At 35.2% G+C, this 13728-nt stretch overlaps 1 protein-coding gene across 1 annotated transcript; it reads right to left on the bottom strand.

The window, feature by feature from the left end:
* Positions 1-11163: 11163 nt before the first annotated feature.
* On the bottom strand, positions 11164-12078 carry LOC142847160 (olfactory receptor 8B3-like; the record flags this gene model as incomplete). Its single annotated transcript, XM_075967887.1, has 1 exon — positions 11164-12078. A coding segment is annotated over one exon (915 nt), but the record flags the coding sequence as incomplete, so codon positions are not given.
* Between the last annotated feature and the right edge of the window lie 1650 nt (positions 12079-13728).

Below are 13728 nucleotides of genomic sequence, written 5' to 3'. Positions count from 1 at the left end.
TTATTGGGTGAATTCTTGCCTTGGCGCCTCCCCATCTCCTTCTATCGATGCTATCTAAGGGATCTGTTAAAACTGGTTAAGTTTTCCCTGCTGGCCAGGGGCTTCTCTTACATAATGCCCTCGCTCTGTTTCCTGGTTCCTGCGGGGGGGCGGGGAGGGTGGGAGCAAGATCCCTCTCACCCCTCAGAAGGGTCTTCAGGAATAGGACCCAGCTCCTCCTTTGCCTCCCCAACCAAAGGCAATTGATTTAATTGTAGTGGGGCAATCTGCTCATTGTGTTGCACGTGGTCCCTGCAGCCTGCTTCTGCTGCCAGGATGGTTCCCACTGCTTGCGGCCTGTGTCTTCTGCTGCCACTCTGGTCCCAGCCGGTCCCAGCAGGTCCCCGCTGGCATCAGAGGGCGTCCTCTGGCCGGGTTCTCGCCGCCTCTGCCATCCAGGTTCAGGCTGCCTCAGCCGTCCGGATTCCGGCCGCCTCCGCAGTCCGGGTTTGAGGCTTTGCTTCTTATTTATTGTTCTCTTCTAAAAGTTTTGGGTTCTTTTGTTTCCCATTTATTTTCTTTATTTCTATATTCTATTAAATGTCCTTTAAAATGTCATTTCTTAAGTGAATTTCTTCACTGTTTGCTACTCGCGATCAAGTTATTTAATGACTGAATAGCTATTACACCTCCAAAGTTTTATGCATTATTTTCTAGGGTTTCTTATCATGGTGCTCGATAAAGGCATTTGCCATGATACACTAGTCAAATATGTTAAGACATTTTATATTTTCTAAAATTATTTGTCTTTCCTAACTTATTCTGGCTGGTATCCTATTGTGTTCCTGAGAAGATCATGCTGTTTAATGCAATATCTTATTTTTCTACTGTAATATTTTCTAATTTTATTCTATTTTGTGATCTTTCCTTTCTTGGAAGTGTTTTATTGATGACTCTATTGTTTTATTCATTTTCTTTCTCCTCTCATTTCACACTTATATATAATTGCCTTATATTTATATTTTTCACCACTACTTGGTTATATATTAATAATTTGTATGACTTTTTTTGAGACAAGATTTCTGTAGCTTTGTGACTGTACTGGAACTACCTCTTGTAAACCAAGCTGGCCTCGAACTCACAAAGATAAGTTATAAGAAGCCTGAGCCACTAGGCCAACCAGTTTATGATTAATGTGACCTCTGTCTGTTTCTTTGAGACTGAATGACTGCAGGACCTAGTGGGACAGAATTCTCAGTCAACATTACAGAATATAGATACCTACTGGATTCAATTTTACTTGTGATTTTATTAATTCCTATTAGAGTTTTGTGGTACATTTTATTTGTATTTAGCCCAGGATTTTCTGGAAGTTTCTTATCTGCCTGGAATTAAATTCTACTTGATAATGCTACAGAAACCTGTCACTAGTCCAGACCAGTATACTTTTCATAGGTTTAACTGGATATGCTATGATATTGAAGGATCCTGGATGCCCATATGTAGCCACTTAGGCAACTAGGAGTATTCAAATTTATAAACAAAAATAAATCAAGGTCAAAAGGTAGAGTTAGAAACAATAGTATTGTTAGAAACTATAATATACCAATTATTGTTTCTTCTGAAACTGAAACTATATTACCATATATATGGCATATTAATATCACCAAAAACATAAAACAAGTATATTCTTCATTTCAGATAATTATGTTAGGCATTATGAAAAACTGAAATTTGAAATTTACAGCATGTTACATTGGGTCCAGTCATTTAACAAAAGAAATACTGTAGACTATACATTGAATCTAAATAAACTTTCATTATATTTTATTTTCAATATATGAAGAATATGGGCAAAATCCTTTCATAAATCTATGAGCGCTGTTACTTACAGGTGAGACTTTACTATTTTTGGGTTACAGTGCTTTACTTCTTCCATTTCCCTTTTTCTTATCTTAATTAATGACCAGAAATATCTGATGAAGGTATTCTTTATTTATCATTCCTGTTTTACAATAAGTGGGCCCTGGATAGAGAAATGTTAAACATTTCTCCCCATCTATCATATTAAAGATTCAATTACAGAGTCTCTAATACCTTTTCTTCCATAATTTTCTATGTAAAATATAAAACATGTTGACCTGGATTATTAAATATTGTGTTGAATGGTTAAGAGATTTTTATATTTCAGTAGTAAATTTGTTAAAGCAGAACAAATCCAATATGTAAACTTTAATTTTAGAGGACTTGGGAAAGTAATTCTTTATTTTTTCCCTGGTATGATAACAATGAGGAATTAAGAAAAATATCCAGAACCACAAACAAAAGTAACACATACAAAAATGATTTTGGAGAAGTGTTTGTAGAAATTAGAACAGAATCATTACTATACTCCTTGAAATACTTAAAGAAATAGCATGAAAGTCATTGGGTTGCTTCTGCTAAACTGCACTTTGACAATGTAGAATGAGAAAAGAAAACAACGCATTTCTCTGATTAGGAGATGGGTGTTTGATTTTGGTTCAAGTACTAAGGATACTCACTCCCTAAAGACCAGGGTAGGCATTGATTCAATCTCCAAGGCAATAAGGATACACACTGGTCTAGCAGGTATAAGCCATCACTTCAGTCCTTTTTGATATCTTCAGGCCCTTGCGAGAGATATCTTGTTCTTTCTACTGATATACATGAGCTAATTTGGTTTTAATCATTCTAATTGAACTGAATTCTCACCTTCACACACCTATTTATTTTTTTCCTTCATAATTTGTTCCTAATAGACTTCTGTTACTCTTCAGTGATTACATTCAAAATGCTGATGAAGTTCTTACTGAACAATAAGTTGCCTTTTAATGGTGTACATGACCAAGCTCTACTTGCTTTGTTTCCTTTTTGGCATTTCTGAATATTCCATGCTGTCAGAAATGGCCTATAATCTTTATGTGGCTAACTGTAATCCACTCATGTATAATATTGCTATGTTACCTAGGATATGTTTCTATTTTATGCTTGCTTTAGATTTGATGAGACTTTCTGGTGCCATGATCCACACTGGTTGCATGCTTAGACGAAACTTCTGTTGCAGAAAAACCATCAACCACTATTTCTGTGTCCTCTTACCTTTGCTGTGCTCTCCTGTACCTATACCTATGTCAATGAGATAGAGAGTTCATTGTAATAGGTAAGGATGTTCCTATTTGCATCATTCTTACTTCCTGTGGCTTTATTCTTTGCACCGTATTCCAGATTCTACTGAGAACAAATACAAAATCTTTAGTATGTGCATTTACCATTTGTTTGCTCTTTTTCTGTTATTATGACCAAGCACATTTATGTATCACCAGTCCTCCTCAGCTGGACCTATGGATGAGGAAATATTTCCTTCATTTTTTATACTATCTTGGTTCCCATGATGAATCCCTTAATGTACAGCTTGAGGAACAAAGATGTCAAAGTTGCCCTGAGATGAACCTCAATGTATTGATGAGAATTCTATGTAACCTTTGGCAAAGGTAAACCTCAGAGCAATTATCACTCCCTAGTGTTTTTTGAGTACAGCTTTCTTGTCACATTTCTTTCTACCATAGGTTCATGTATTTGAAGTTACATTCTTTGCATGTTCTTCTTTTTTATCATATACTTTATTAGTAAGTGCTACAAGCCAAAGAATCATTAAGTAATTAAACCAGTCTCAGTTTACACAATCAACCCATCAGAGTCATACACATTGTTGGATGAATAAACCAGGATACTATGAATTTTGGAATTATGTGACGGATTTTGCTGTAGATTTTTCGTTATAGCTAACCACTTTCTGCTAGAATTTTGAGATTTATCTCCCACAGTTCAGAACTATTTGAGCTATATCCGAAGAAAGTCACACAGTCAAGAAAACTGCTTCTGCCTACCAGGTTTTTGCTCTTCTCTCTTTTGTGAATAAAGAGATTTACTTTCCTGTAATTATTTTTATTGACAGGCATTTATTAGTTTTCAGGTTCCAGGCAAAAGCATTCCATTTAAGACATTCCCAAATATCCAAGGACATATAATTACTACATGCCCAAAGCTGTTATATCATAGCTATTCACACAGATTGAAAAACATAAGCCTGTCATTGCTTTATCTCACTTTTAGTAAGAAAACTGATGAGCTAAAGTACCCTTGAATTAAAAGATTACTAACTTCTCACCTCACCTTCACTTCAGTTTACTGGTGACTTTTGTTTATAAGATTTACATCTTGTATCTTACTCTCAGGAAAAATAATTAACCATCTACTCACAACCTATGTGGAAAGCAATCTCCAAGGGCACCTCTGATTGACATTCAGCCACCAGACCTGATCTTAGTGCAAAGATGTAAACTAAAAGTTCTTTAGAACTTGCTGTAGAAGGAGCTACAGGCAGGCCTGCTTTTAGCCGGACCCAGCTCCCACACAGCTAGCTTAGCCCCATAATAACAACACACAAATTGTATTCTTTTAAACACCGCTTGGCCCATTAGCTCTATCCTCTCACTGGCTAACTCTCACATCTTGATTAACTCATTTCAATTAATCTGTGTAGCATCACAAGGTGGTGACTTACCAGGAAGATTCTAACCTGCGTTTATCTCAGGCCGGAGCTTCATGGTGACTGCCTCACTGCCTTCTTCCTCCCAGCATTCTGTTCTGTCTTCTCCATCTATCTATGTTCTGACCTATCAGGCCAAGCAGTTTTCTTTATTAATTAACCAATGAAATCAACAGATAGATAGAAGACCCACCTACATCAGCTTGCTAATATTTGCAAAAGTGCTAATTAAGCAAGGACTATAAACTTCCCTTGTATGTTTATGGAGATTGCCTGGTTAACTATGTCTGCATGATTTTGTGGGTTTTTATAGCTGGAAAAGAACAGGGAATTAACAGAAGTGTGAATAGAAGCTGGAGCAGAATTTAGAGTAGAATCCCACTAGAAATTAGCATATGGGAAATTGAAAAAGAAGAAGGAAAAGAATGTAACAGAGAATTGGAATTATCATTGAGATAGATAATTAGAGCCAAGAGATTATAAACAGTTTGGATAGAAGAACTGTAATAGCATACAAGGAAGAAAGAAAAAGAAAGAGACCTACTGTGGAAAATTGCCTTTGAGTTGATTGTTTACCCTCAGATCCTGGTGTGGGATGTTCTTCTGTCTCTGTGTTACTTTCTTTGGTTAATGAATAAAAAAACTGCCCTGGCCTATTGATAGGGCAGAACTTAGGTAGGCAGGGAATACAGAAGTAAATGCTGGGGGGAAGAAAGGTAGGGGTCAGGGAGAGACACCATGGAGCTGTTGAAGGAGCTGTGTTCCTGCCACCCGGCTCCTGGCCGCCTGGCTAGCTTATGCCCCGAAATAATTACATGGAAACTGTATTCTTTTAAACACTGCTTGGCCCGTTAGTTCTAGCCTCTTAATGGCTAATTCTCACATCTTGCCTAAGCCATATTTAGTAATCTGTGTAGCACCAGTCTTATCGGGAAAGATTCAGCATGTCTGACCTGGCATCTGCCCTGGAGAGGAGCGGCATGGTGTCTGAGCTCACTTCCTATTCCTCCCAGCATTCTGTTCTGTTAACTTCACCCACCTATGTTCTAACCTATCAGGCCAAGCAGTTTCTTTATTAATTAACCAATGAAAGCAACAGATTGATATGACACTCCCACATCATGGAGCCACCAGAGACAGACATACCAAATCTTTGCCAGTAAGCCACTGCCACATGGCAATATAAAGATTAATAAAAATGGATTAAATTTATGTAAGAGTTAGCCAATAAGAAGCTAGAACTAATTGGCTAAGCAATGATTTAATTAACACAGTTTCTGTGTGATTATTTCCATTCTGAGTGGCTGGGATGAACAAGTGGCCTACTCTCTCCTTGCAAAAAGATCCTGTTACTAGCACCTTGACTAGATTCTCTAAGCACCTGAGGGAGTGGTACCCAATAATTTATTTTGCAAACATTATCCTATAATATAAACATTGCTCTTCCATCTTTAAAAGTAATACTAGGTTGATAGAATACCTAGGGGGAAAAAAGTCATGTCTGTCACCTTAAATATAATATAAATCCTACATTGTGTCTATGCTTTTTCCTTCCTCCATGGGCATGAATATATCAGTCTCAAATGTTTGTGATTGATACATAAAATTATCAGCACCTTGACTCTTGCAGTTGTAAAGAGTGTATCATTCATTTCTCAACATCTGAAAAGTTTCAAAAGAATTAAGTTGATTTAGGTAGCAGTTTGATCTTTTCAAAAGTAGATAGTCAAATCTGGGATACTTCTTGGTCAGGACTTTCATGATGTATTTGGTGATTTTCCTTGTGTGAATGGGAATATAGAAGATATGAAGAATATATAATTATAGTAAACTGCCTACTGAGTGTTAGATTAGATTTTTAATTCACCATTAAGAAGAGTATTAGGAAATCCACAAGCTCTCCCATAAACCCCGACCATTTCGCCTTCAAATTAATGGATGCTTTATTCAGCTATTATCCTGATATTTTTGTATGTGTTTTCATATATAGAGATATTTATTTGACTCTTTTAATTGACGTTTGGAAGAGGGGTGGATCTGCACTGCTGTGGAATAAGCTGTGAAGACAATTCCATTGACAAATATGGATATTTCTACTTCATTGGGAAAATTATGACTTCTACTTCAGTAAGAATAAGAGTCCTAAAGATGCAGAGACAGATTCCTAATGAAATTCCGAATCTGATTAACTGAATTCTTTAAAGTGATTCCCTACACAGAGTTAGTGTTGGAATCACCAGGAGTAGTCTGCAAGAAGCCTGATTAAGCAAGAAGTAAACAACTTTGGAGGTGACATAAACGTTTAGGACAATGGCTGCTTTTATGAGACCAGAGTCTTAAAGCTTGAAGGAATTGGCACACAACTGACAAAAGACCAAAAAAGTAAGAATAACAGAAGGATGGGAAGAAAAAAAAGAATGAATGAAATGATGAAAGAAAAAAGAAAGTTAGTCATGATTTGTGAAAAGTAGAACCCTCATAACTTGATTTTCAAATTGCAAACTAACTATTAGTGCACTCTGAAGAATTATAAACTTGTCAGAGCTTTTTATTAAATAATTTCAGGATTTATCATAATGAATCAGATGAATTCTAGATGAATTTGATGTCATCTCTTAATCTTCTACTCCAATTCTCAAACAATCTGAGGCAAGAATAAATCTTACATAAATGCTATAATATATGATAACTCAATTTCTACCCAATTAGAGAATTACTGGATTGCTTCACGAAGAAAAAAATGATAAATGAGAATATTTGATGATAGAAACATTCTTCTCTTATGTAATCTATTACTTCACTTGAGTTCTCCCCCACACAATTATAATTGGGAGCTGAGGACTTAGCCACTTAAGGCTGTCCATAGATACAAATTTATCTCTGTTAGAGCTGGGAATAATGCTAGGAGATTTTGGTTACTGCCAAACATAACAGAGAAAATCATAAACCTAGAAGAGTAAAAGTCATTTCCAAGAAACGGTATTCCTGAAACTTAGGTGGTCACTATAGGTCTTAACATTTTCTGTTCTCTATAGCACATTCATGGCCAATTTCACTTTAGTCCTTTGACCACACAAGATAGAGAAGAAATGGAAGGTTGTAGTCTATCTCATATTTAGACGGATACTCATATATGGGGGATTTAGAAAATCTATGAATCACCAAATTTCAGAGATTCCTTATCTTTGTTATCCAGTTAGTAGTAAAGAGAAATTTTTGTATTTCTAAGTTTTACATTCTTTGATTATAGGAAGTGAATGAAATAAAGATTTAATTCCCGATACATTTGAGAAATATTTCTAAACTACAGATGATATTTTGGGATTAGACTTTGATTGGTCTCCAATAGCAGAGGAAATAACTTTATTATGATCCTCACACTGCCACTAGTTAAAACAATGTTTTTAAATTTTATTTTATTTAATTAAAAATTTTCCATTAATTTTACAAACTAATCTCAGTGGCCCCTCCCTCTTCTCATCGTCTTCTCTCCTCCTGACTACACCTACCCCATCTTGTCCCCTCCTCCTCTTTCTCCATTAAGAAAGGAGAAGGCCACCCACAGGCTTGAAAAATGCATGGCACATCAAGTTGAGGAAGGACCTAGCACCTTGCCCTGAACAAGGCATGGCTAAGGTAATCTAGCATGGAGAACAGGTTCCCATTCATTTCAGTGTGACTGAAATGGTTTAATGCACTTGTTCATTAATGGGGTAGAAGTATAGTTACTCCCTTCCCAAGAGGATAGTGTTTGAATATAAAAATGAATTGAGATAGCTGTATTTGCAACTAGGAGCTGGATATGCCTTTATTTCCCTAGAGACTCAAAATTTTATGCAAGTTTCTCTTCATGGAGAATACTCCCTCATATACAGATGGAAATATAACCACTCCCAACTTATGCAAATACCTTTAAAAATGTTTTGTGCACATATACATATATATGTATATATACATACACATGTATATATAATTTATATAGTTTTTTCTGTTCTTTTCTCTAAAATACATTTTGACAGCAGTCTCCCCTACTTACTCACCTAGTCACAATGGAATTCCATTATTTCTCTATCATAAGAATGGTATTCATCTGGAATACAAAGGACAACAAATGCTTGGGTAGATGTGAGAAAGGGGAAATCCATACAAACAGTTGATATGGATATAGGACGGCTTAACCAATGCCAAAACCAGTGTGGAGTTTTCTTAGCAACTAGAAACAGAAACATATGACTGCTCATATACTGCCTTGAGAGATGTACCCAAAGGATTTTATAACTTTCTGTTGTGATATTTGCATGTTCACATTCATTTATCTTCTAGTCACAAGGAACAGGAAATTGAATGAGCCTAGAAGTCCACCATCTAATCAATGGATATTTAAAATGGATTATATGCACAATGTAACATTACATATTACATATACAATACATATACAATATTGAAATTTTATTTATCTTTAAGGATAGATAATAGTTCAATTTTATTTATCATATATTGCTTATCTATTAATGAAAGCACATTCAATTTTCTTCTCTATTTTTTCTATTGTAAATAATGTTCTTTGTATTCACATTTAGTCATAAGAGATAAATTTTAAATTTTGTAGTGATGTGGATCAAACGGGCTCTTTAACGCTCATACATGTGCTCTAACTTCAAGTTATGTCTGTCCTCAGTTCTGGTGTTTAATATTTGTGTAGCTTGTCCTCAGCTTTGCAGTGACTGTACAGAATTTATGTTCTTATAAACATTCAGTTGAAGTTCTAAATTATTAAATCTGCACCAACAATTGTTTTGTCTTTTTTTTTTTTTTGTAGTAAGCAACAGTAGGTGCAAAATTAGCATCTGATGGTCCTTTGGTTTTACTGTTCCAGTGGCTAATTACAGTGAGCGCCATTAAGCTGCTCATTGCAAATTTGCATGTTTATTGTGGACATGCATGAGTATTCCATGACTCTTTTCATTAGCAGGTTGCCACTGCGTGGATAATAGAGTTATTTATATAATCTATGGTTGTAAAATATTTTCTGCTGCTTGGTGCTACAGAAATTAATTTTCTCATTGCTGTGACAAAATTCATGGCTATGACAACTTAAAGATAGGAGGTTTATATTTGGCTCATGGACCAAGGTAAAGAGTGTCAGGGGAATAAAGGTGGAAGAAGTGATGGGCAGCTGGTCATACTGTTTCCAGAGTCAAGAATGAGAAATGATTGCTGCTGCTCAGCTGAATTTCTACTTTTCATTCACTCTGATGTGCCAGCCAGTGGAAAAGAGCAACCTAGATCCAGGATGTGTCTCTTTATCCTGCTAACAAATCTAGAAATTCTTGGACAACATGATGAAGAGGCTTTCTTACACATGATTAAAAATTCGCTCAAGACAATGTTATAAACACTCATAAATGGACAGTTTTCTTTACATGAGGGAAATCCTCCCATATGGAGACTCGTCTATTTTTATATGTCTGTGTTTTTCACATTATTGTACAGAAGTCATTGCCACATGTGGGTCTGTGGAAATTTGGTCTTGTGTTTTCTTGCAAACACTTTTGTTTTTAAATCTTGACTCTGGGCATTTGACCCACTTGAATGAACTGATACACAATTTCCTTAAGGGTTTAGGGTGATACAGAAGAAAGTTAAGATTCAGATAGCAATATGACTTTCAGGACCCCATCAGTGAATCTTTTCAGAGAAAGACTTAATTTTCAGTCTGTCTTCATAGCTCTCAACTTAATGACTTTCTGGCACAGTTTCTGTCCCATAACTACTTTTCTTTTATTACTAAGTCCTTAAAACACTCAAATTCTTTCATTTTTAATTTTTCAGCTGAGCTACAATTCCTACTGCCAAAACAAAAATAAAAATATAAAGAAGTATCCAAGATAAAGTAACCACTGCATCAACACTAAAAGCATGTGTACTCCACAGACACATCATGATAAAGTTTCAAAGCAGAAATACTCTTCTATTTTCATATTTCCTAAATAATAGCAATGCAAATATGCAGAATTATGTGAATAGCATGTTGGAAACATGGAACTGTTAGATAATTCTACCCCTTTCAATAATATACTGATTTCAATAAATCAAAACAGCCACATTGACAATTGAAAGATATATGTTACTTTCCAATGGAAGATTTAAAGAATAAAACAGACGTTTGAATTACACATTCAAAGATATATAATTAAAATGAGAAACCTATATACAACCAATACTAACTTCCTAATATTACTTCATTTTGAAGATCCATATTAATTTATAAGAGAAAAAAATACATTTGTATTGAATGAGGGTAATAGGTAAGATCTTTTGGCTATATTATGTTTAAATAAGAAATAGAACAGAAATATTGGAAGTGACAAAAATATAGAAGACAAGCTCTGGAAATATTAAATCAAATACAGAAGATTCAAATTTCTTTTTATTATACAAAAATATAGCATAGGATTTATAAATATTCCAAGGGTTTTTTCCTTGTTGAAAAACTGAAAAAATGTAGAATATGTTAAAATAAAAAAGATATAAGTCATACAGCTGAAGCATTGCTCATGAATAGAAATTGTTTCTAGGACCAAAGTAAGAAGAATAAAGACAACCCCGTACAATCAAATGTTCCTGCTAATCAAAGTTTTCCTTAAAGCACGTTTAATAGCCTTGTTCCTCAAGCTATAGATTAATGGATTCATCATCGGAACCACATTAGTGTAAAATACAGAAGAAATTTTACCTTCATTCATAGATCTTGATGAGGAGGGTTTGAAATATGCAAGTGCACTTGAACCAAAGAAGAGAGAAACAGCAAGAATGTGCGAACTGCAGGTGCTGAAGGCTTTGGGCCTGCCCTCAGAGGAACTGTTATGGATGATGCTAGAAAGGATAAAACCATAAGAAATAAAGATAGTTGAAACAGAAACAATGATGTTGATGTTCCCAACAACAAGAATTATAAGTTCATTGACATATGTACTTGTGCAGGAGAGCTGGAGCAAAGGAGGAATATCACAGAAGTAGTGGTCGATGGTGTTGGCATTACAGAAGCTTAATCTCAGCATGCATGTAGTGTGAGCTATAGCATTGGAAAATGCAATAAAATAGGAACCAAACATAAGGTTCAAACATAACTTAGGAGACATAACAACATTATACATCAATGGATTACAGATGGCCATATAGCGATCATAGGCCATTGAAGTCAAAACATAACACTCAGAAACAGCAAAGAAAATAAAGAAATAGACTTGGGTCATACATTCCATGTAAGAAATGACATTCTCCTGTAATATAAAGTTCATCAGCATTTGGGGAGTGAACACAGAACAATAGCAAATGTCTATAATGGACAAATTAAAGAGAAAAAAGTACATAGGAGTGTGCAGGTGAGAATTCAGCACAGTCAGAATTATTAAACACAAATTTCCCAATGCAGTGATCAAATACATTGCTAGGAACAGAAAGAACAAGGGTATTTGGAGTTCAGGCTGCTCTGTTAATCCTACCAGATAGAATTCAGTCACCACAGAGACATTTTACTGTGTCCATTCTTCTCTAAGGGAATCAGCAGACACAAAAATAAAGTTGTAAGAGAGAATTATCTGCAGTCTTCATGGTCCTTTGCTCCAGTGAAGTGATTGTTCAGAATGTTTCTTCTAGGGTGGACTAATGACATAGAATCACCTAATGCAGCCACAAACATACCATCTTAAGTTAGAAAGCAATTGATAATAAATCTCAGTATGATTTCCAAAAAAAGAATCACAAAATAAAAAATACAATAATACAGCCTTTTCCTATCTCCAACCTTCCCTCAGTAGAGGCCTCCCTACAACAATAATATTGCACTGAGATGCCTAGACAGTATATTTTAGTTTCTGTTGCAGATCTGCTTTGCTGTGGTTTGAATGAAAAGCATGTGTCTAAACTAAAACTAAAAAAAAATAAAAAATAAAAAAATTGAGAGAAGCAGGGCAAGAACATTTTCCATCCTATTGTCAGAAAGTCATCAATTTGAAAGGGTTGAATTCTGACCAAGCAGAAGATCCCCAGTGGAAATGCTGCAAGTATAGTTGCCAACAGCTCTGAACACTCTCTGATCGCCCAAATGCTTTTATCAGCCATGTTTACTTGATTGTCATTTTTCTTAGGAAATGGAAGAAACTTGCCAAAGCACACCACATATTTCAAGAGACATAATAACATGCTTAGATTCAGATGCAGGAACAGTGGGGATGATCTCAGAAGAGTTGGGGGACAGGAAACTTTAATCAGAATATATTAGGTGAAAAAAATCTCTTCAAATAATAAAACAAAAATTAGCAAATATTCATTTAAAACATGAAGGCAAAGGAAAGAAGTGTTATTAGTTTACCTGGAACTCAGAACTCACGAATTTTTAGTCTAAACCTTAGAGCAGTCTTAGTTTCTCATTTACCTGTTTATCTGGATAAATATTTCAGATTCAGAGGTTTTAGGTTTTTAAATTCAAAGAAGTTATATACAAGACTTAATTTTCCTGTACCAATTTCTGAATTACAGAACAATATTTGTGATGAAGGCTCTGAAGAGTTTCTGGAAGCAGAGAAATGGTTCTTTAACCTCAGAATGTGTGTGTATATAAGCAGGCCAGTAGCATGTCCAGTCTCTTCCCTAGGAGAGCATTTTAATCAAAGAAATAACTAAGGAACATGTATTACCTCCTGAATCATGATTCTAATTTCCTGAGAGACCCATGATTATAATCATCCTTTCAATACACTCTAGAGAATATACTGTATGCAGTATGTATATTGGGAAAGACTCTTAACTGTCCAATTATCTTGATATCTGAAGGGCAATCTGAGTTTGGGGGTTTTCCCCTCTTGTTTCCTCAATTAAGTGAGAACTGCCTACAGGTGTAGCTGCAGACTGTAGTCTCTGTGTGAATTTTTTAGAGTTTGTAGTAAGTCACCTCCTGTGCTATAGTTCCAGAAACATCACAGATAGTATTTTCCAGTTCTTTTTCCTTATTCTAAGCATCCCTCAGTCATCAATTAAAATCATAAAAATTAACCAAATTTATAACCACTTTTTTCCCTTTATTTTCGGTGCTACCTATCTATATGAAAAAAATGTAAATTAATCCAATCTCAGTAAGACAAGTATCATTTTTCCTCTTTGTTTTTAATATATTTTAT

The sequence above is a fragment of the Microtus pennsylvanicus genome, chromosome 3, assembly GCF_037038515.1.
Source record: "Microtus pennsylvanicus isolate mMicPen1 chromosome 3, mMicPen1.hap1, whole genome shotgun sequence".
NCBI lineage: Eukaryota > Metazoa > Chordata > Mammalia > Rodentia > Cricetidae > Microtus > Microtus pennsylvanicus.
This window is presented reverse-complemented; position numbering and strand designations above follow the sequence as displayed.